Source organism: Puma concolor, chromosome B1 (genome assembly GCF_028749965.1).
Source record: "Puma concolor isolate L17-30 chromosome B1, mPumCon1.1.hap2, whole genome shotgun sequence".
NCBI classification, from domain to species: Eukaryota; Metazoa; Chordata; class Mammalia; order Carnivora; family Felidae; genus Puma; species Puma concolor.
Genome location: NC_141670.1, coordinates 63,500,505 through 63,525,226, shown reverse-complemented (window position 1 = coordinate 63,525,226; position 24,722 = coordinate 63,500,505). Strand labels below are relative to the sequence as shown.

General features: G+C 40.4%; 1 protein-coding gene across 1 annotated transcript in view; it reads left to right on the top strand.

Moving 5' to 3' along the window:
* The first annotated feature begins 7,783 nt into the window (after nt 1–7,783).
* The window catches only part of CPE (carboxypeptidase E), a 121,199-nt gene continuing 104,260 nt past the window's right edge, over nt 7,784–24,722 (top strand). Inside the window, exon 1 of the mRNA XM_025921683.2 lies at nt 7,784–8,451. Within this exon, the coding sequence (XP_025777468.2) occupies nt 8,145–8,451 (307 nt within the window). The 5' untranslated portion in view covers nt 7,784–8,144. The remainder of the gene's footprint in view (nt 8,452–24,722) is intronic.

Below are 24,722 nucleotides of genomic sequence, written 5' to 3'. Positions count from 1 at the left end.
GGAGGTAAGGCTAGTGTAGATATCACTATGGTTGTAATTTGGGGGACGGTGGTGCAGGAATTCAAAATGAGGTTGGGAGAGTAAATGAAATAGTGAAAGAAGCAGCAAGAGACACAAGAAGTAAGATTTCCTAGGGCTCCCCAATAAAATTCTCTGAAGATGTTAAATAAAACTTAAAAATAAAACTGCCAGTCATTTCACCAGCAAAAGATGGGTTCATTCAGGAACAGCTAAGAATTTTAGCCCAGGACAACCAAGATGGGGCAAAGCCATAGGTGAGACTGGAGACGTAAGGAGGGGAACACTCTTTCATAGAGCAAAAACGGGAGGGGTTGGGAGAGACCGTTAGAAACTGAAAGTTCATTGGAGTAGACTGGGAGCTGGAAGTATAGTGGCTTTTCATTGCCTGAGTTGTAACTATCTCTTATTGGCTGGGCTGTTGCCATGGAAGGAGGAAACCTTCCTTTTTTTGACTGGGATAATGAAGTAGTATCTAGTGTCTCTTCCTGTTGGGCCTGAAACTCACCAGGAGTGGTAGGGCTGAGAGCTCCCTCTGCTGGCCTCCTGACTCCACTCTAAACAAGGTTTCCTTTTATTTTCACTAAGGGCTTGGCAGCTTTGGTTTTGATCCGCCGAGTGATGGATGTGACAGGATGGTGGATAGTGTGAATGATGAATCAGGGTGAATGACGAAGGAGGTTTAAGAAGTAAGATTGAAAACTCTGATTAACCAGTGATGGAGAAGAGTCACCTCCAGGAGAGGATGTTGCCATAGTCCAGGCAAAGAAATAACCAGTGCTTGGACCATGGCATTAACTGTGAAGATAAATCACAAAGAATAATTTTAAAAGATAGGAATATAAGAACGGCAAGATTTGTCAGCTGTCCAATACAGCTGTCTAGCCACAGGTGCCTATTGAGCACTTTCAACATGGCTAGGTTGAATTGCACTGATGTGTGGTGATGTAAGTTACAAAACTGATTTTGAAGACTTAGTATGGAAAAATAGTTCGTTAATACATTCTTTAAGAAAATTTTTTTAATGATCATTTATTTTTGAGGGAGAGAGAGAGACAGAGCATGAGTGGGGGAGGGGCAGAGAGAGAGGCAGACACAGAATCCAAAGCAGGCTCCGGGCGCTGAGCTGTCAGCAACAGAGCCCAAGGCGGGGCTTGAACCCACGACCCGTGAGATCATGACCTGAGTTGAAGTCAGGCTTTTAACAGGTGCCCCTCATTGATACATTCTAAATTGGTTGCCGGTTGAGATGATAATATTTGGGGGCATTGGGTTAAACAAAATGTATTAAAATTAATTTCACCTGTTTTTTACTTTCTAAAAACATGGCTACCAAAATATTTAAAGGTACACATATGGTTCATATTATATGTTTTTGGATGAGGCTGCTGGGAGGTTGGTAATACTGAGGTGGCCACTAGGTTACAGAGAAATTGGTACAGGATAAGGTTGTAGAAAACCATTGATAAACCTTTTGGACCACATTTAATTTGAGGTGGTAATTAGATGCTTAGTGATGATACTTGGCGATGGATTATTGGCAGTACTCATTCAAGTGGCACATTCAGAAGGCATTTGCTTGTTACCCGTCTGCTCTGGTACATATCTACCTTCTTACCTCATATAACTGGAATATGGCTAAAGGAAAAATCAGTTGAAGAAGAGAATCATAAAAAATGAAACATACAGAGGCTCCTGCGTGGCTCAGGAGGTTAAGGTCTGACTCGATTTCAGCTCACGTCATGATCTCACAGGTTCATGGGTTTGAGCCCTGTGTCGGGATCGGGATTCTCTCCCTCTCCCTCTCTCTGCCTCTCCCCTACTCGCACCTTTCTCTGTCTCAAAATAAATAAATAAACTTTAAAAAATTAAAAAATGAAGCATACAAACGCGGTTTAAATAATCTATTTAAATTTAAAATAGAAGCACATGCTCATCCATTGGTTGGTTCTTGGTTGCTAGTTTCAGGAACAAGGCCTTTTCACGATAACGTATGTTCTGTTCCTTAGGGTAACAGTTTCAGTTCCTTTATAGTAAAGTGGCAGCTTTTGGAACAAATCTAAGAGCAGAATTTTTAGAGATTTTTATGTTTTCCTCAGTCCTTGACTGTTTTCTCCACACTTAATTCCACTTTGAAAATTTGAGTGCATCCAAAGCATTCTTTTTTCTGTTCTTGGATTTATCACTTTACCTCTTTGATTAATTACACAAGCACAAGTGGAAGTGGCAGGAACACTGTGGTGGCACACCTGACTGACCTTGATACACACACAACCCAGCGGTGAGACAACTGCAAGAAATGTGAGGAGTGAGAAGTGAGGGCAACAGGAGAGCCTCTACAGCCCTGGCCAGGCACACCGGGGTCCGCCAGAGTGTGAGCAGAGGAATGGTTGAGGGGAGGCTGGCTGAGAGAATGTCGTCAGTGCTAGCAAGGAATGTCAGACATCGGTGTTTGGGGTTCAGAAGGGAGGAGGAAGGATGTGGGAGCAAGAATACCTAGATGGGGTGCTGCAGTGGCCAGTGAGAGGGTGCCATGATGGCGGTTCATCCCAGCAAGGAGTGAAGGGGCACAGAAGGCTTCCGTTTATAGAGCGCTTCTCTTGTGCCCAGCCCCTTGCTGGCTTTATTTCATGGAATGCTCATAGTATCCCTCGTTTTCAGATGAAGGCATTGAGCAGTTTCCAAAACAAGAAGGCCTGGGACTAGAACGCTGTCCTGTCAGATGTCAAAGCCAGTCTCTTGACTGAGTGTTCCTCCAATTTGTACTGCATCAGAATCACTGTGAGAGGGTGGGGTGGTGGGGTGGGGAGAGCTTATTCAAATGTAGATTTCCAAGCTCCGTCCCCAGAAAATTAGATTCAATTGGTTTGGAACAGGGCCATGCTTACTAGGTGATTCTGATACAGAAGTTTCATGAAAACTGAGTAACGATACAATATCGCCTCTGTGGGGAACTGCGGAGGAGGGCCAGCCATAAACGGAGGGCATACTGCTAAGTGAAGAATGGAGACTAGAAATAAGTATAGTAGTTTGTTGGAGGCAGCTTGACCCACTTGCAAGAGCCAATTGTTAAAACTTAAGACATCTTATGAGGCACTTATTAAACACAACCAGTCTTCACAAAAAATAAATTATATAAACTTGCCATTAAATAAATTATATGTAGAACAAAGGCAATAAATACTCAAAATTCATCACTTCTTAATTTAAAAATGTTTATTTATTTATTTTTGAGAAAGAGAGAGACAGAAAAGTAGAGAGGGAGAGGGAGACAGAATCCCAAGCAGGCTCCACGTTGTCAGCGCAGAGCCCGACTCAGGACTGAACTCACAAACCCTGAGATCATGACCTGAGCTGAAATCAAGGTCAGATGCTTAACCGACTGAGCTACGCAGGTGCTCCCATCACTTCTTAATTATGTTGCCGCATTATTATCCTCTTCTGTTCTTGAGGTTATCTGTGTCTATTGTATCTGTATGGAGGAAATACTATATGTATTAGTTATTGGGTGCTGTGTAACAAATTACTCCACCAGCAGCTTAAAACAACATCTATTCTCTAACGGTTTCTGTAGGTTAGCAATTTGGTTGCTGCTGAGCTGGGTCGTTTTGGTTCAGGGTGTCTTCTGAGGTTGTAGTCAGCTGTCGGAGATGCCACCATCTCAAGGTTTGGCTGGGACTGAAGGATGTACTTCCAAGCCTGTTCACATGGTTGTTGACAGGCCTCAGTAATTCACAGGCTGATGCACTTAAGGATGTCAGTCCCTCTCAGCTGTTTGACAGAGGCTTCCGTTCAGGTCCTTGCTATGTGAGCTTCTCCACAAGGTGGTCCAGGGCAAATTGTAAGAGGAAGAGTGGAGGGAGAGAGAGAAAGATTGAAACTGCGGTCTTTTTATAACCTGATTTTGGTAGATACGTCCCATCACTTCTGCTGTATTACGTTCACTAGGGGTGAGTCACTAAGTCCTGCCTACACTCACGTGTAAGGGAATTAAGCTCCACCTCTTGAAAAGGAAGAGTATAAGGAATGTGAATACACACCACGCCATCTAAAGGTGTGCTAATGCGTATCTCTGCTCAACACCTGTGCTCGGTAAGGTCACATCCTTAATTTGACATCAGCCACGGTGGGAATATTTACACCGTGGAAGTCAGCAAACATTCTAAATCAGGTCTCCTCACCCCACCCCTGGAGAGCTGAGTGGAAAACGTTTACCAGCACACCACTGGATGGATATAGAGCTACGTGCTCATGGAACTTATGAGGGGTAATGAATTTTAGACAGGGCTTTGGAAGAGAGAATAAAAGGCTTGGAATAGAGGAAGAGATAGTTTCCGGATTTGAAAAGAGTAGAAATGATGCAGGAAATGGAGGCTTGGGGAGCTTAAATATGCCCATACTGATGTCCAAAAGTGATGTGAAAAAAGATCTCTCTTTTTTACACATGCACAATTTTAAAGTTTATTTATTTATTTTGAGACAGAGAGTGAGAGCGAGAGAGCAAGAGAGAGAGAGAGAGAGAGCAGAGAGAGCATGAGTGGGAGAGAGGCAGAGAGAAAGGGAGAGAAAGAATCTCAAGCAGGCTCCACACTGTCAGTGCAGAGCCCAATGCGGGGCTTGAAATCACAAACTGTGAGATCATGACCTGACCTGAAATCAAGAGTTGGAAGCTAGGGGCGCCTGGGTGGCGCAGTCGGTTAAGCGTCCGACTTCAGCCAGGTCACGATCTCACGGTCCGTGAGTTCAAGCCCCGCGTCAGGCTCTGGGCTGATGGCTCGGAGCCTGGAGCCTGTTTCCGATTCTGTGTCTCCCTCTCTCTCTGCCCCTCCCCCATTCATGCTCTGTCTCTCTCTGTCCCAAAAATAAATAAAAACGTTGAAAAAAAAAATTAAAAAAAAAAAAAAAGAGTTGGAAGCTTAACCTACTGAGCCAGCCAGGTACCCCACAAATGCCCAATTTGAAATGTAGGTTGCATACTAGATTTAACTGTAGGTATACAAAGTCAAACACATTAGAGACTTAGCATGCAGGATTTTCTACCTGGCAATAAGGATATATGTGTATATATATGTGTGTGTGTATATATATGTGTATACACACATATATATGGCTTTTATGTAATTGGCTATGAAACCACAAACAAGTAGTATGTGCTCCAATGAAGATGACCTATGCCTAAAATAGTCCAGAAATTCAAGGACCAAGTTTTAATTCCTTTAGACTTGTTCCTTGGTGTATGTAGTATGCCCCCAAATAAAGAAGGAGCTCTATCATCTATCATCTATTTTTTTTCTAAAAAAACTCTTCCAGAATCATAACATTTTAGATCTGAAAAAGACCTTAGGAAACATGTAGGACAGGGGCACCTGGATGGCTCAGTTGGTTAAGTGTCTGGCTCTTGATTCCAGCTCAGGTCGTGATCTCACTGTTGGTGAGTTCAAGTTCCGCACTGGGCTCTGTGCTGAGAGTGTGGAGCCTGCTTGAGATTCTTGCTCTCCCTCTCTCTCCCTGCCCCGCTCCCACTCATGCTCTCTCTCTCAAAATAAATAAACACTAAAAAAAAAAAAAAAAAAGAAAAGAAAAGAAAAGAAAGAAAGAAAGAAAGAAAGAAAGAAAGAAAGAAAGAAAGAAAGAAAGAAAGAAAAGAAGACATTTAGGACAGTATTTCTCAAGTGAGATGGTCAATCAAATATCAAAATCGAAAATACTTGGTGTTCTTGTGAATACTTGGAACACATGTCAGACCTGCACTGATGGGGTTCGTGAAGCTGCACATTTTACAGACTCTCTAGATGATTCGCTTGCCCTCAAATGAATTATCCAATCAGAGCCTTTTGTTTTCTATACACGGGAAACGAACTTCTAAGGTGCAAAATTTCCTCCTTAAGTGAGACCACATAACCATTAACATTCCACCCACTTAAAAACAAGTAAAAGCAACCCATAAAAATGAGATTTGGAAAAAAAAAATGAGATTTGGGAAAAAATAGAAAACACGCCCTTTGTTTACGGAGACAGCTAAAGGGCAACACAGGACTTCAATGAATATTATGTTGTGCATGTGTATAGTTACTAGTTGATATGCCCCACCTAGCCACAAATTAGTGTGGTTACCTTAAATTGCTAACATGAAAATCTTAACTTCCCACTTCTGAAGGTATTGGTTTTAGCCTCTCCGTTTTCTTTTTCTAGGTTTCCAAGGTTGCTCTTTTGGGCATGATTTTAGAAATGTAATTATAACTCTGGTTTTAAACTTCTGGACTATGTAATCAAGCACAGACTGGTCCCGGGGGAAAATATACAGTTCTTAGCTCTGTGTACATTGACAAGGAACATGACTGGATTCGAATCTAATGAGTGGCATATGTCTTCACAGTGGCAGCTTCCCCCCCCCCCAAAAAAAAGAAATCCAAAAAAGAAGACCCATGCTGCTGTAGGAAATGTAGACAGAGGGGTGTGGAACCAGTTTCTCCAGAAATATTTTTCTGTTTTTCTTTTTTAAGTATATTTATTTATTTTGGGGGGGGGCAGGGGCAGAAAGGGAATCCTAAGCAGTGTCTGCCCTGTTAGCATGGAACCTGAGGTGGGGCTCTATCCCACAAACTGTGAGGTCCTGAGTTGAGCTGAAATGAAAGGTCCAATGCTTAACTGACTGAGCCATCCAAGCACCCCAAAACAATTTTTTTTTATCCAATAAAATCATTTAAATGTCTGGGTCCTTTTCCAGGAGAAAGTTTTTATTCAGTGTGATACATTGTTGGGCAGGTAGAAAAAGAGTAAGTTAAGGGAAAAAAAAGTGTCTAACATGAAAAATGACCCACACGGTGTCCAGTTTTTCTGCTTGCTTAGAGTACTCGATGGATTATTTAATTAGATGTATACAGTTCTTACATCCAAATGGCAACCTCTTCAGAATCACACCTATGTCAGAGTTGCTCCAGGAATATAAATCTTGTCCAAAGGGTGGGCATTTAAAGCTCTAAATGATTACAGATTTTTTACAATAACTTTAGGAGGGTTCCGGAGACATTATTTCTCAGGATCAGAGTTTTCTTTCTTATAACAGAATTTCATCTTTTCATTTTTAAATGTTTTCTTGGAAAAGATTCTCCAGCCCCAGTCAAGCATTCAGATGACAGCAGTCCCACCCAACATCCTGGTTACAATCTAGTAAGAAACTCTGAGCCAGAACTACCCAAATAAACTGCTCCTGAAAGATTTAATCTTAATGCCAAACTACATCCATTGTCCCCAGCGTTACACTTTGTTTTCCAGAGGGGCGTTACAGATGGATGTTGGCACAGGAACTGCCAAATGACAGCCTCTGTTTGTTTTTTCCTGAAAGAATCCAGAAATGTGCATTTAACGCAAGTGAAGACAGTATTTGCAAGATGATAGAATGCATTTTTATTCTCTTCAGCCTCTAAATCAAAGTGCACAATGTTCTGTTCTCCAGCAAGACCTTGCAATAAATGAAAATCCAACTCTTGGGTTTGTGTTTGGACTATCAATACAGTCATTAGAGATCCATCAGAGGAACAAGGTAACTGGCTGCCAATACTTCCTTTTTCGTTCGTTCTTTCTTTCTTTCTTTTTCTGGAATATTCTCTAATTATCGGTGCATCAAGATGGAAACCCTGGTCTTAGAACAGATGTTACTTTAAAAGCCTCCACCAGCAACCCAAGGGTACTTTTCCGGTGCCGTGGGTCTCTCAATGACATCAACGTTCCCAAACCCAGCCCTGAGCTGTCACTTCACCTGCGTCGTCCCCTGCGCCATTCCGCGTTTGACGTGGTTCCGAGCCAAGCACGCCAGCAGCCCTCCCCGACCACTACCGAATCCCGCTCGCGGGCGCCGGCCCCCTCCTCGCAGTGGTTTCTCCTGCTGCTCCCCTGGGCTCGGCGGCCGGTAGTGCGGCCCGGAGCCGCCGCTTCGCCCTTCCCCTGTGGGTGGCCCCAGCGCGCAGCGCTCACTCGGTGGCCCCGGGAAGGTGAGGCGGGCGGAGGCTGCTGCGGAACTTGGCGCCCCCAGCAGCGCCGGCCGGCAGAGTTGCCGAGCGCAGACAAAAGAGGCCGCGGGCTCAGCGAGGCACGGGCGGCGGCGGCGGCGGCGGCGGCGCGGGGCGATGGCCGCGAGAGGAGGCCGGGCGCTGCTGGCGCTGTGCGGGGCACTGGCCGCCTGCGGGTGGCTGCTGGGCGCCCAAGCCCAGGAGCCCGGGGCGCCCGCGGCGGGCATGAGGCGGCGCCGGCGGCTGCAGCAGGAGGACGGCATCTCCTTCGAGTACCACCGTTACCCCGAGCTGCGCGAGGCGCTGGTGTCGGTGTGGCTGCAGTGCACCGCCATCAGCAGGATCTACACGGTGGGGCGCAGCTTCGAGGGCCGGGAGCTCCTGGTCATCGAGCTGTCCGACAACCCCGGTGTCCATGAGCCTGGTAAGGGCGCTGCACCCTGCCGTCTCTGGGGGGCGTCTCGGAGGGCCGCAGAGGGGTGGACTGGTGGCGGTGGGGGAAGGTGGGGCCCGGGTGCCCTTTGGGAAAGGGCGGCTGGGGTGGAAGGTGAGGAGTGCAGGGAAGGATGGCGATGGAGATGAACCTGACCTAGAGCGTTGCGGGTCGCCGGGTCCCCCGTCCCTGCGGTCCTTCCTGCCCCCCCCCCCCCCCCCCCCGTCCCCAGCCTCGAGCCCACCCCAGCCCTTAGCTCGCCCTTTGGTGAACATGGGCCAGAGGGGCTGGCGGGGTGGAGGTGGGAACGCGGAGCAGGCGAATCTGCGCGCGAGCAAAACGCGGTGTTCACTTGGCCGAATCAACGACCCGGGAGAATAACTGAGAGTCCCCAGCGAGGACATCAGTCCTCCTTGCAGACAAGAGTAGAGAGACGAGGTGCAAAAGTCAGGGACTTAGAGGAAACGAGGAAGAGCCGTTTATCATTCGTTTCCTCATTTGCAGAGGACCAGCTTACTGGGTCCTGCGGGCTCTGCATACCCATCCCTACCTGTGTGTGTGTGTGTGTGTGTGTGTGTGTGTGTGTGTGTGTGTGTGTGTGTGTGTTAGGTATGCGCGCCGCTGGGGTGCTCTCGGGGTGTTAAAGATAGCGGCAACACGGCCGGGGGAGGGGGGGGGTGGCCGGGGGGGGGGTGCAGACACGCAGGTCTTCCTCCCAGGGTGCGAAAGTGGCCTCTGACAGACGTTTCCATTTTGAAACCGCAGAAGGCCTAAGGAAAAAGGAATACCCCATTTCCCCTGCTTTAGCCAGTTGACACGAATAGTTTGTGACCAGGTTTTTATTTCAGCTGATGTTCCCATAAGGAACATTCCCATAAGGCGTTCTTAAGCACCTTCTATCTAAATATGTTAAGCACGTTTTATTTACGTTAAATATTAGGATTCATTTAGTACCAATAAAGGGATTTAAAAAATGTTCTTGGGGCCCTTTTCAATATGCTTCTGCTCTTTGGAAATGATGTAACTCTTAGAGTGATATAAGGCCTTGTCTTCTGACAGTAAAGATACTGTTAAAATAATCTAGCCTACTAATATCATCATGGGATGCTTGTTTGTTTGTTTGTTTGTTTTATGACAAAGAAACCTAGAAAATAGGCTAAAATTCTCAGTGTAGGGCCAGGATAGTTTTATAATGATATTTAAGAATCAAATTGAAAAAAGATGAAAGTTAAGTGACTAATAGGGACACTTGGATCTTCAAATGCAGAGTGTATGGGTTGATCCATAGTAAATCTTCAAACAGGAAACATTTCTTACCTTCAGCTAATATAAGAGGAAAGGTTTGTATAAATTTGCTGTCAAAACCCTAAAATGAAATCCTAGAAAACATTTTATGTAGTAAGGTCTAATAGGACTCAGCGTGTAGACTTAGAAAGTTTGAAGATTAGTTTCTTAGTTACTATTATCTGAAAATGAAGGAACATTTGAAATGTGATGACTCCTTTTCGGTTATTTCCAATAACTAAAGTCCAGGTACCTCAAATAACCAAAATCTCCAATAACCAAAGCCATGATATCCCAGGCACAGATAAAGCTAATCTGAATATTTGTGTCTCCTGTTGCCTGTTTAATAAGAACCTTTTGTTATTCTGCTTTTAGAGACTGTTCCTCAGAATTTGTTACATTGTTTCTTCAAGATTATATGAAAGCTAATGTTAACGTTTTTGTTGTCTTGTTTCAAGTTTAGAAATAAAATTCTTAAAAAAAATTTTTTTCATGTTTATTTATTTTTGAGAATAAGAGAGAGAGCACAAGTTGGGGAGGGGCAGAGAGAGGGAGACACAGAATCTGAAGCAGGCTCCAGGCTCTGAGCTGTCAGCACAGAACCCGATGCGAGGCTGGAGCCCATGGACCGTGAGATCATGACTTGAGCCGAAGTCAGATGCTTAACCGACTGAGCCACACAGGCGCCCCTAGAAATAATATTCTAAAGTGATATTACCCTTAGAATGCAATGTGCTAATTTTTTTACTTTAATACCTGGAACATATAGACTTTCAAGATTTGCAAATTTTTCTTTTAGATTGCAAACTCTATAAGTGGAAGGGAGGGGTTTGGTGGATGAGGGAGGGGGTTGGTGGACTATGCCTCCAACACCTAGCCTGAATCTGGCACACAACAGGCACTCAATATGTATTATGGAAAAAATGAAATCAGTCATTAGTTGAATAACACAGTGTTTTAAAATAAAATGTTTTATTCCTCATAAAGACAACAACAAAAAAACAAGCAAACCCATTTTACAAAAGTGAACTCAAATGTTTTACATTATGTGCTTTATAGTTCCTTGTTAAATGAAGGGAACTTTAAGTTCATGGTATTACTTAATAACAAAATACAAATGTCTATCCATTGTATTTTTATTTGTTTTTATTTTATTATGATTTTTAATTAGGCTCCACACCTGATGTGGGGCTCAAACTCACCATCCCAAGATCAAGAGTCTAATGCCCCACCGATTGAGCCAGCCAGGTGCCCCATCCATTGTATTTTTAAAGGTACAAATGACCTATTATGACCCAACACTAAAAAAACCACAGGGGTAATTTCTCCCTCTACCACTTATAAGAGGAAATAAGGAGGTTAGAGATTTTCAGTGAACTAGTGTTAAAAAACAAAATTTAACAGTAAATTTTAAAGATCTTATCGGCTTCATTCACCGATTCATGAATGGGGTAGCATCCAATCTAGCAGATAGAAAGGAGCTCCAAGGAGTTGTGCAAAATGAGCACATTTTGTGCAAAATAAGCAGTAGGGAGCGGGAAGAAAGAAGTCAGGCAAAAAAGCAGATTGATTATTGTAAGGTTACTTTCCTTTAGGGGATGGTAGGGATCTATCAGGCAGAATTCCTAACTAGTGCTGATCACTAGTTTTGATTGACTAGTGATTCCTGATTGGCTGGTTTAAGAGTTTATTTCTGGAATAGATAAAACTGTAATTAAGTTAAGTCTTGGTTTGGTGATGTGGGGCTTAGCATAAATGACTCCACTTTGGGCCTGTTGTCTTATTTCTAAAACTAGTAAACAGAGAGATCCGATTAATACATAAGTTTGATATGGGGCACCTGGGTGGCTCAGTTGGTTAAGCGTCCGACTCTTGGTTTCAGCTCAGGTCATGATCTCAGGGTTCATGATTTCGAGACCCACGTCAGGCTCTGTGCTGTCAGGCTTGGGGCCTTCTTGGGGTTCTCTCTCTCCCTCTCTCTGCCCCTCCCCTGCTCCTGCTCTTGCTCTTGTGCTTGCAGTCTCTCTCTCTCTCTCAAAATGAATAAATAAACTGAAGTTTGACAGTCCTTGTATGAATAACTTCTCAGGGAGTTGGAGAATATCCACCTTTCTCAAATGGTTTTCAAATTCTTTTTAGAGTAAAATATTTTAAGAAATGAAAAAGAAATATGCACACTTATTCTGAGGTAGAAATGGATGCATTCAATGCTTTTTTGTTGTTGGTTTTGTTTTTGTTTTTGTTTTTTTGAGCACCCCACACTCTAAGTGGGCCAAGTTCTTTTTTTTTTTTTTAATTTAATTAATTTTTTTTTTTACATTTTCATCCAAGTTAGTTAGCGTATAGTGCAACAGTGATTTCGGGAGTAGATTCCTTAATGCCCCTTACCGATTTATCCCATCCCCCCTCCCGCAACCCCTCCAGTAGCCCTGTTTGTTCTCCATATTTAAGAGTCTCTTATGTTTTGTCCGCCTCCCTGTTTTTAAATTGTTTTTGCTTCCCTTCCCTTATGTTCATCTGTTTTGTATCTTAAAGTCCTCGTATGAGTGAAGTCATATGATATTTGTCTTTCTCTGACTGACTAATTTTGCTTAGCATAATATCTTTTAGTTCCATCCACGTAGTTGCAAATGGCAAGATTTCATTCTTTTTGATTGCTAAGTGGGCCAAGTTCTATGGGCTCCGCAGTGATACCCAAGCTACTCCCTGTGCTCTGGGGAATTGAGAATTAGGAACTGGAAGAACAGTGTGGGAGGACTGGGTAAAGGAAGATTGGGAACATTAAGTTACTGAAGACTGGATGACAAGAGGGCAAGAAATGTGCAGTTGATGTATGTTTTAACAGAGTCCTGTGCATCTAAGGTCAATGTCTTAACTATTTTCACCTTGTAAGTATCCTTTTTGTTTGTTTGAAATAATATTTCTTTCCTTTTTTTTTTTTTAACTTTTTAATGTTTATTTATTTTTGAGAGAGAGAGAGAGAGAGAGGGAGAGAGACAGACCATGAGTAGGGGAGGGGCAGAGTGAGAGGGAGACACAGAATCCAAAGAAAGCTCCAGGCTCTGAGCTGTCAGCACGGAGCCTGCTGCAGGCTCGAACTCACAAACTGCAAGATCATGAACTGAGCTGAGTCGGATGCTTAACTGACTGAGCCGTCCAGGCACCCCTGAAATAATATTTCTGATTAAGCTAGCAGGAGATAATATTGGGGTTAACAAATTCATTTACTTGATTAGGACTTTGATCAACTTGCCAATATTCATTTTACCTTCCAGTAAGAGAGAAGTGTCACGTTTGTTAGTTTCCTAATGAAAATTGTAGCAAATGAACTTTAAACTTAAAAAAAATGAACTTTAGAAAAATGTAGCAAATGACTAAGGATTTAGTTATTATAATAGAAGAGCTCTCCCAAAACAAAAAAACATCTACAGTACACATAAAGCTTTCCCTGTGGTAGAACTGGCAAGTAAGAGGTTTACTTGGTTAGATTAGCAGGTTATGGATGGAAGGTGTTGGTTGACATCATCAACTGTCTTTCTGAGCAGAAAGAGGTGACCATCATACTTGCTTGGTACTAGGCTGTGGGCTGAGCTCTAACTTCTCTACTGAAAATGATTCATTCTCTCAGATATTCTGCATTTGAATTCATCAAAAGGGAAAGAAAGTTCCATTTTGAATTGATCACCAAGGAATATCCATATCTATTCTGTTGCGGCACCAGAGGAATCAACTTGATTCTTGACTGGTTGAATGTTGGGTCTTAGTTATTATTTTGTATCACTTGGAGACCCACAAAACTGTATTGGAGGAGGGTTGTGGGTATCAGCCATCCTCAGTTAGAAGAACCACAAGTAGTCCTGGAACCAGATTCATCTCCTCACACTTTGTGAGTCTGGACCCCAGATGCAGGACTAGAATGAGGGCTGGGTTAAGAGTGAGTCCGTCCTCCAACTGGGCTCTTGGCTGATCCTAGATTCTTAGATGTGTTCCCTTCCATACGATACCTTCCAGGACTTGTCATGTTCCTTATTTTTCTTCCTGTTTGCTTATATCTTATACTTTTAAAATATTTCTACACCTAGGGACTCATGTGCTCAAACCCAAACATATTCTCTCCTAAGCATGCATATCCATCATCGCAATGCTCATAAAAGAAACCTATAGTATTAATTTATGTCTATGCAATGAATCTTTATTCCCAGACCACTCCTCCCAGAGTTGAACTGGAGTTTAGATTAGTGTATTTGAAGAAATAAACTAATTTGAAGAAGAAGACATGAATTCTTTTACATGTAGTTTAAGATGGCTCTTGGGAAGTAAATCTGATTTATAGTTAAAATGCTATCTTAGAAACATTCTTTGGAGCATAAATTTTTCTCTCTCAAAGGCTGGAATGATTATTTTGGACCAATTCCTTCCAAAATCTGTTAAAATTGAAAGTGTACGAATGCCAGTATTCATTTGCCAAATATTGTGATGGAACATTTAATGTTGGCAAAATTTCTGTCCAAATTAAAAACAAAGTGGGGATTTTGATTATTTCGTATGGCCTTTTTCATACCAAGTTAGTATGTTATGTATTCATGGGATGTGATTACAACTGAATAACACCTTATAGTTAGTGAACATAGAGGTTAGATTCTGGAGAAGGATCTAGATGTGCACCACATATGGTCAAGAGTTATTTTTAGACCTGAGTCATTGCAGCTCTTGCCAGAAATTGTGTATTTGATTGACGTGTGATTGGCTTATGGAAGCGAGGAAATGGGACTGGCCCCTAACATTATATCCTGTGCTCAGTACCAGTTTTTTATGGAAATTGATTTGAGAGATGGCAAAGGAATCACCTCCCAGCATCCCTTATTGGCATACCCTAGGGGCGAAATCCCCACATTTGCAGTTACTTCCTTTGGGAATGATATTTGTGACAAATACAAAAATAGCCCCCATAAAGGGTTACACATAACCTAGCTTCCCCCCAAGTATATTCAATGGAACATTTGTTCAACTTGGCTTGAGAAATATTAGGTAAACAAAAATAAATAGGCTTGTATATTGCAAGCCTTATCAGAGCCCTTAAATAAGCTAGCCTATATTTCAAATCTCCAAGTTAGATGTATACTATACAGTATTTTCCAATATTTTTTCCCCAAGGGCCCTCCTCCCCCAACCCTCCCTTTTTTTTTTTCCAAGGAACTCATCTTGGAACTAGTATTGCACAGAAGCATTAGTACATTATCATTCATTAACATATTATGCAGGATTAGTTTGGCAATTCTCTAGCCGAGAGACTCATACAAGGAGTTCCTCAGGGATGGAGAGCATATGTTTTCCTTTTTTATTTTTGCCCATAAACATCTAGCATAGTGATTTGTGTAAGGTCTTTAGATATGCTTATTGAATTGAGAAATACGGTTCTGAGGCAATCATAGGACAGATAATTTTGATAGGAAAGGTTAAACTAACAAATGCGTTCCAATTCCTTTACTGGGAAGTAGCATTATGCCTTTTTTTAAAAATTTTTTTTAATGTTTATTTATTTTTGAGAGAGAGAGAGACAGAGTGTGAGTGGGCGAGGTGTAGAGCGAGAGGGAAACGCAGAATCTGAAGCAGGTTCCAGGCTCGGAGCTGTCAGCACAGAGCCTGATGCGAGGCTCGAACTCATGAGCTGTGAGATCTGAGCTGAAGTCGGACGCACAACCGACTGAGCCACCCGGGCGCCTCAGTAGCTTTGTGCTTTCAATTTCTGTTTACCTGTTTTTCTTATCTCTAAAACAGGAATACTTAAAAACTCAGACCTCGTAGGGTTGCTGTGAGGCCGAAGCAGTAGTATATATAGCAAATAATTTAGTGAGGTCGCTTGCCTCTAGTTATTGAGAAGACGGGCTAATCTGTTAAAAATCTTCACTTTCAGTCAGTCTGGAAAATGTGCTCCATTGGCTCTGCTCATTTGGAGAAGGCCTTCTTGGCTGTGTTTTCAATGACACCTGACGGATGCTTACCTGTTCTGATGGTACCGCACAAGGCCAGCTGACAGCCCAGGGGGACTTTTCCCTGCTTGTCACTGTTTCTTGTTCACAAACGTTTGCCTTTTATCGATTTTTCAAATATGAGGCTTTTCTGCTTTTCTTCAGTTTAACATCTTCTTTTGCTTCATTCAGTAAGAACAGTGAAAGTGTTCATCATTATTTGCGAATGTCTTTATGCTTGTTCCTTCAGGTAGCTAAATAAATCCAGGGCAATCCCAGGATTTACTTTGGCAAACTAACTTGTTTTTCCAAAAAGTTTATAATGAAACTGTTCAGGTCCTGAAAACTTTATTCTTTTATAGACTCAGTGTGAGTGAAAGCTCTTTGAAACCTCCTTTCTCACTCCTCCCTCATTTTGTTACTCTCAGTGGGATCCATTCTTTGTTTTCCATAGTTCTTTGGATAGCTGTACCATAAAGGTTTATAGTACACACATTGATGTCAGGAGGGTTTTGTTCAAATTTTGTCTCTTCCTGTTTTTTTTTTTTTTTTTCTTTTCCATCTCTTCTTAGTTTTAATTAATTGCTCTTGGGTGAATTACTTAACTTCTCTTCAAGTCTGAAATTCATCACCTATGAGATGACAATAATCTTGTTTAAATGAAATAGTAAATATAAATTCCTCAGTCTATTATTACCTCTATTATGGTATTTTCCAATGTTGGTCTGTGTTCCCTAGTGGACTGTGAGCTTTTTGTGGGCAGGGATTGTATTTATCCTAAATGTTTACTACTGTGTGTAAGACATAGTGGCCACTCAGAGAATGGTTGTGGAATAAATGAAATTTCTCAGACAGACAAAAAATGGTGCATCACAAAACGAAGCTGTATTGAAGGTCAGTGTTGATTTCATGCATGCTAGCATACCAGAAGTGTGACAACAAGAAGGGGTCGAACTGGGATTTTTCTTATATATACACTGATGCTTTGTTGTGATGCATCCAGTTTTGCTTAATGGAGAATCCACCACCTGTACGTTTCAGTAATGGCTTGCTGTGTTTGTTGTCTGCTATAACTAGACCCCTCCCCTTGAGACATTGTAGAAAAATTAGGTGGCTTCTGAAGCATTAAATAAAAGTTCTAGAGATAATCAGTAAAAATTTACTTAGTAAAATTTTTGACCTTTAAAAAATCTGCATGAGCCTTTGGTGTTGTGTACTCTTAAAAAAAAAAAATTAAGTTTATTTATTTTGAGAGAGAGAGAGAGTGCACAGGCGGGGTAGGGGCAGAGAGAGAGAGGAGAGAGAGAGAGAATCCCAAGCAGGCTCTGCACTGTCAGTGGGGCTTGAACTCAGAACTGTGAAATCATGACCTGAGCTGAAACCAAGAGTTGGATGTTTAACTGACTGAGGCACTCAGGCTTCCCTAAAACTGTCTGCTCTTTTGAACATAGAAAGCACACTACCCAGGTTTTAATCATCCCTTCCTTCATGAGATGGCACTCAAATCATGACTTTGAAAATGCCACAGAAAAGGAGGTTTATCTGAAAGCCAGCTGATGGGTCGAATGAGCTCAAATTTGAAATACCTTTAAATTTGCTCTTTCCTTCCCTTGTTAATTACTGTAATTGCTGCCAGTCCATTCCTCTGCGAATGTTTCTCTTTCTTTCAAAGTTCAGGCTATGGTGTTTTGTAGGCAATCCAGCAGCCAGCTCTTTCTAATAAAATGTGGCTTCAGAAGAGATCCTGTCTGTATTACCAGAGCCTTTTATTATTTTCAAATGATCGCCTACATCTTTAACTGTCCTCAAATAGTGATCCTTAATGGATAAGGTGGCTCATGTAGAGAATTACAGAGTTGATTCTTAAAGAAGAAATGAATGAATTATAATAAAACTCAAATAATTTTCTACTGCCAATAAATACCTTGTGTTCTTTTTGTATAGAAATCTGTTTACTCTAAAGTCACTGCTAAGCATCATAGTTCTATAATAATAACAATAATAATAATAATAATAATAAAACAATAATAATACATCTCATTTTTAAGACATTTGCTTTCAAAGACAGATTATTTAAAAAATGGATACAGATCACTCATTTCAAAAATGAGACTAAATATCTTTAACTTAAATCCTGGTTCCTAAAAAAATCCCTTGTTGTGGTTTTGTGTGTTGGGTAATTGGGAAAAACAACAATGATCTCACATATTTGCATTTGCAGGCAACGACTCACATGTTCACATCCCAGAGCGATGCTGTCTGATTGGACCTACCCCATTTCTCTTATTACATGGCTTAAATTATTCAACACCAGAAAATTTTCTCTTTACCACATAGCTGCTATTCACTGCCATTGTGCAATTATTTTCTCCCAAGGAATATTTTGTTTCTAGAGCTCATTTCAACAACTTGCACAAATCATGAGCTTCACCATGAGTTCAGAGTAGGAAAACCTCGATATAAATATTGGGCTGTCACCTCCCTGACCAATATTCTGAAACTCCCCCCCCCTCCTTTTTTTTCTTTTTCTAGTCAAGGGATAGTTTTAAAAATGGCCTTTTCTCATAACCATTATAAAAAATTGCTATGTAACATCTCAAGGTAAAGGCATCTTTCCAAGATGAAAAGAAAATGTAGGCTTTTGTCAGTGTAGCTAATACCATTCATTTAATTTAGAGAACTTTTACTGAATCCCCATTGAATCCCCACAATAAAATGCTATTTTATTTTCTCTGCTAGTCACCCCTTCAGGCAATGCCTTTGCATATCATGAAATGAGTTATTTAGTTTCTTGACTTGCATTTACTCTTTAACACACATTGAGCTTAATTTACATGCTGTGTCACTAGTGGTCACATTACTTTATTCTGTAAAATGTGTGCTGCATATAAATATAAGGGTCAAAGGGTTCCCTATTCTATTCTTGCTGGATCACTCGTAAAAACAGTATCTGGAGGGGAAACTACTGGAAATGTTAGACATTTGCAAAACAAAATGTCTTCTGTCCTTTTTGTGTTTTGAAGGTGCAGTGTTGGACATCTGTTTTAAAGTACAAACAGTCTTATTGAAATAGTTTAATTTGTCTCAAATTGTGACATTGTTCAGCACAGATCTTTATTATTTTTTTTTTTTTTTTTGAAGTTTACTAGAGCAAACCAGTCTCATTCATTGTGGAAACTCAGTCAATCTTAAGCCAGATTCTTCCCATAATCAGCTTTATGGGAATTAAGTTAAGGGACTTTTGGGAACCTGTATTAACTCTACACAGTCAACAGGACCTCTAGAGTGCTCGCACAAAGAGAAACCCAATTGTTAAATGTATTTTCTCAAGAGTCAGATTCAGTCTTTGGAAGATGCTAAAGCAATACAAAATATAGATAGATAATTCTCATGTGAATATTTTATGGATGTGAATGATACTACATAGACAAATAGACTAAAATACTATATAGACATACAGGCTTTGTCTAGATGATGGCAAGATAATCATGAATGGAGAAATCATTTTAAATTATTTGAAATTTCAAATTGGTTTAAGTATTTATATTCATAGATTCCACTTGCATCTCTAAAATAGCCTTCATTTTCCTTGTTTTCACTCCTACTCATAGCTACCATCAGGAATGAAAGACGTTTATCTTTTATCTAAGTGGCTTATTAAGAAAAAAATCTTGGGGCACCTGGCTGGCTCAGTCGGTAGAACTTGCAACTCTTGGGGTTGTGGGTTTGCGCCCCACGTTGGGTGTGGAGATTACTTAAAATTGAAATCATAGGGGCGCCTGGGTGGCTCAGTCGGTTGAGTGTCCAACTTTGGCTCAGGTCATGATCTCAACAGTTCCTGAGATTGAGTCCCACGTCAGGTTCTGTGCTAACAGTGTGGAGCCTGCTAGGGAATCTCTGCCTCTCCCACTCTCCCCCTGCCTCTTCCCAATTGTGCGCTCTCTCTCAAAATAAATAAATAAACTGGAAAAAAAATTTAAAAAAGTCTTCTCAGAAGCTTTGTTCTTTCAGGAAGGTTTTTTGAGTTATTGTTGCTTTCTCTAAATCTGGTCAGATATTCCACCAGGGTTTTAGATATTTGGTCAGAGTTGCCTTTATTTTCATGAGGATTCCAGCTAGATACCCTCTGAGGTAGGTTTGGAGAACCTAATGGGTTAATGTGGGCCCACATTGTGTTCCCATGCCACCTGTGGCTATTCCTTTCTTCTGTGGCTATTAAAATGGAGTCGTCATCGGAATAACGATTGGGAGGCTTTTGTCTGTTTCCTTGGGGTTATAAACACTCAGGGATGTGTACCAGCTCTTTTACTGCCCAGCCTTTATTCAGCAGCTCTCCCTGTCTTTGTAAACAGCCTCCAGTTTGGTCCTCCATGAACTGATTTTCCATACCCGTCACAGGTGAGGAATTGGAGAGTATTTATCTTTATGGGAACTTAAAGATGCAGAAAGTGTCTGCCTACTGTTGAAAAAAGAAACCAAAACATTTGAAAGATTTCCTTGTGTGTTTTTTTTAGGATCTTGTCACAAGTAATCTTAATTAATCCCCTGTAAAAATGCACATAACTTGCTGTTCTTTATGCATTAGAAAAGACTTCATAACCATATTAAGAATAGTTACACTATAAAAAAGACAGGTAACTTGAGGAGGTTATTTTTTAAGACCCTGAAATCAAGAGTCAGATGCTCCACCGATGGAACCAGCCAGGCACCCTTCAAGGGGGTTATTTCTAAGATGTGGCATGGGGCCGGGCGCCATGAGTGGCTCAGTCGGTTAAGCGTCTGACCTCACCTCAGGTCATGATCTCACAGTTTGTGGGTTTGAGCCCCCCATCGGGCTCTGTACTGACAGCTCGGAACCAGGACCCTGCTTCGGATTGTGTCTTCCTCTCTCTCTGCCCCTCCCCTGCTCGCACTCTGTCTCTCTCTCTTTCAAAAATAAACATTAAAAAAATAAAATAAAAAGAAGTGTTATAGGGCTGTGGAAAGAACAGTCTGAGTCCTCAGGCACATTTGGGTTAAGTCTATACTGCCTTTGTTTATCAAACAGGGACAGCCTATTATCAGCTACACAAAAAAGCCGAATTTCTTGGCTTCCATGTCCTGAGCATCGTCATTTCATTTATCGCAAAAATCAGAGTTGCAAAATGAAGTTTCAAAAATCTGGTTGTATATTCAGGTACAAGTTAATAATGTAAATCATTGCTTGTGCTGGAGTTTTCCTTTTCTCCAGAGGACTAGGCCTTCTTGCTAATTTCTTAATTGATTTGACAAATATACTATATACTATATTTAGTATGCAATTGAATACTCTTTCAATATTTGTAAGAGTAGTGTGACTTTGTCAAACAGAGTGATAATGGAAAGAAAGAAAATAGCTTTGAAACAAGATGGAAATTTCTTGGGGCATCTGGGTGGCTCAGTCAGTTAAGTGTCCGACTCCAGCTCAGGTCATCATCTCACTGTTGGTGGGTTTGAGCCCCTCGTCCGGCTCTGTGCTGACAGCTCGGAGCCTGGAGCCTGCTTCGGATTCTGTGTGTCCCTCTCTCTGCCCCTCCCCTGCTCGTGCTCTCTCTCTCTCTCTCAAAAATAAACATTTAAAAAAATTTAAAAAACATTGAAAATAAAGAAGCAAGATGGAAATTACTAAATTATTTTAAGAGCCAAGGAAGTATGAAGTCAAATTAGTGGTATAATCCCCTGGGAGGGAATTGCCAACTCCAATTTGTCTTGAAAATCAGATGAAGAGAGGGCATAAACCTAGGGAGGTGGGTAGGTCACCATTGCTGTCTTAAGTTTTGCAGTTCATGAAGTAGAAATTGAGCTCAACATGGCAGTCAAGGTGGTGACAAAAATTGCCCCCAATAGCTGTCAGCTTCATTTGACCAGAACTTCAGCCAACTGAGGTGGTAACCCCCGACACTGCCCACATTCCTTTGGGAAGGTAACCCCAAAACTGTGTGGCTCGATGTAGCTGTTTGCCTTTGAGTAAGACTCTTAAACCCTAAAGAGATTTAGAAATAATTTATATATTATTGGGATTTCAAGGACTTTTAAAACTTAAAATGTTTAATACAATTTGGTAGATTCCATTGTCGAAAGATTAATTTTGTAATTCCAATAAGAAAGTGTGTTAATTATGATTTTTAAGATGAAACTTTAACAAGTTTGTAAACTGTATTAGAACATTAAGAGAACTTAAGAATCACCATGTATGGAGTAGGGTGTGGGAGAAATGGGTGAGCTGTTTTTGTTTTGTTTTGTTTTGTTTAAATAAAATTAAAAGAAAGAATGATCATGTACATTTAATATTAAATTTACCATATTATTTAAGAAGGAATGTTTGTCAATCAAACAAAGTACTTAAAAAGGAAATTGAACGTATTAAATTTAGTTTTACAGTTTGAAATATTTAAGATAATTTAATTCAGTGAGCAGATTTCCCTTGAAGGTAAGATTATAGAATCTGCTAGATTTGTAAATACATCGGTATGATTTATCAACTGAACTTAAATGCTTAAGGAATAACTAGGATTTTGAGTTTATAATTTGTAACTCTAATAAGTTCAATCTTGAATTTTAAAAACCAAATTAATTTCTAAATTGTTTCTGTTTGCATAAATCACTCTTTCGGGTGTCAAAAAGCTTGCATTTAGCATTACTTTCTGTATGCAGTGGCTCAGAGCTCAGTAGGGAGATTAAAGTAGGGAGACATCCCCCTCTGAAAGAATTTTTGCTTCCCAATTCAGGAGCTATAAGAGATTTTGGAAGCGTTGTACATTTGCAAAATATCTGATAAAATGCTTCCTTCTGTCTGCTAATGCATGGGAAGGATCCTATAAGCTTCCCTTACATCACCTTTCTCCAGGTTAGAACAACATCTGGGCCTGTGTGTTGCTTAGAAGTCTCCCCAGTATACTTACCTGGTGTTTGGTTGATTCCAGTGTTTCACTGTCCACTGTAGTGTCTGGGATTAAGAGTTTCATGTTTTCATACAAGTGAGTGATGCACAATTTTACTGTACCGCTCAAATCCATTTCAGCAGCTGATTTTTCTCTCCTCTGGTCACTGTGGACTGAACTGGAGAACCTTCATTAAAAAAGTGCAATAATTTTACTCACGTGTCTAAATTGGTGGTGTATGTTGGGAATGACTCTAAGCCTTGCACTTGCAGTGAAAACCATGAACTATGTGTCAGTTGTTTTTAGTATTTCTGAAACCTTTGTTCCATTATTTTTAGACTTCTGGGTATGCTTTTTACAGTTGATTCAGATTGCTGGATAGATGGGAGTTGGGGTACTTGATATTGTTCTAATAAACATTTCTCCTCTTTTGACTGTATTTTAGTTTGCAAGACAGTATCTTAAAAAATTACATGTAACTTTCAGGAACATTAAGTATTTTTTCCTGAATAGTTTTATCATTGCTGCCATTGTTATTTTAATATCGAAGGTGAACCATTGATCGCTATAATTCAGTGAACTCTGTGTACAAGGGAGAGGGAATGAATGAGAATGTGTTTCTTAAATGAATGTACAGAAGGGTGAGACGGGCTGGTATTTCCCCCAAAATTCATAGAATAAAGTTAATGTATTTATGGAGTCTGTAAAGACAGTAGTATAAGCAAAGCATTTATACCTCTGCCAACATTTCCAAGAGGACAAGAAGGCTCTCATTTGTAGACCATACCAAATTTTCCATGATGTTCTTAGTTCCCAGACCAAGGTAATAAGAACACTGTATTATCAAAAAAAGGCCCTACTTACAACTTGCAGGTATAAATCACCCTAAATGCATAACTAAAAACATTCATTCACTAGGCATTTAGAAATGCCGGAGAGAAGTGCTTTTAACCCAGTTCACATTTGGAAATCCAACTCTGGGTAGTAGAAGTCAGTAAATGATGTGCATCTTTTATTACTGTATATTATTATATTTGTATCTCTAATGAACCTATTTAACAATAATAGCAAGGTACTTATGACTGACATTCTGCAAATTGAAGAGATACTTACAAAAGGAGCAACAAACAACAGTTTACCAAGTACTTATTATGAAAGTATTGGCTCAGATTCTGTAAGGGGTTGATAGAGGAATCATGAAGGGAGGGCTTTCAGAAGGAAGGGGGACTTGAACAGGTCTTAAAGTGAATCAAATCTGGAAAGTGGAGGAGAGGAATTCATTCTATGCCAGTATAAGATTATTGTTGTATCTTTTTCTTCACTGTCCCTGTTAGTGGTGATATGTAAGTATTCAATAAATGTTGTGATAGATAATTACTTTTCACTAACATGTGAAATTTTTACCTCGTTAAAGAGAATGTTTAGAATGTTGTCCCTTGGGGTAAATTTCCCTCCTCCGGAGGGTAAAACTATTCGGGATAGAGATTATGCTAACATTATATATTATAATGTTATATATATATATGTAATATGTAACATATTGTGTACATTATATATAACATTTTATAAATTAAGCATATAAATGATATGGTCATATCAGATATCATAATTATATTAAGCACATAATATATATTATATTGTAATAAGTAACAATTAATTACCAATATTTTTCCACCTCTACGTAGCTATTACTGGAAATTCGCTAAAATATAGCTCAATTATACTTGACTATACATTTCAAAAACTGTCCTTAACAACAAAATAAGAGCAACACCAAAAAATGATGTAGTTTGAATTATTGAAGGAGAATTCAGCCCATAGCTCTTCTCCATGTGTTGGCAGCCATTCCAGAATGTTCATCCAGATGTATTTGTGTAACATTTGAATAATGATCATGTAGTTTGTCAGACGATTTTGGGAGAGAAATTCACTATGCAGAAATATTTAGTATTTAACTAATTTTTCAAATTATAGCTTTTTGATTAGGGTAAAATTATTTTAAATTGTTCCTAATGTTAAGCCCAGTCTTTATTAGTGCTACATAGAATTGTGAAATGGAATCATAGAATTTTTTTTTTCCTATCTGGAAGGAACACTCTCATTTTATAGA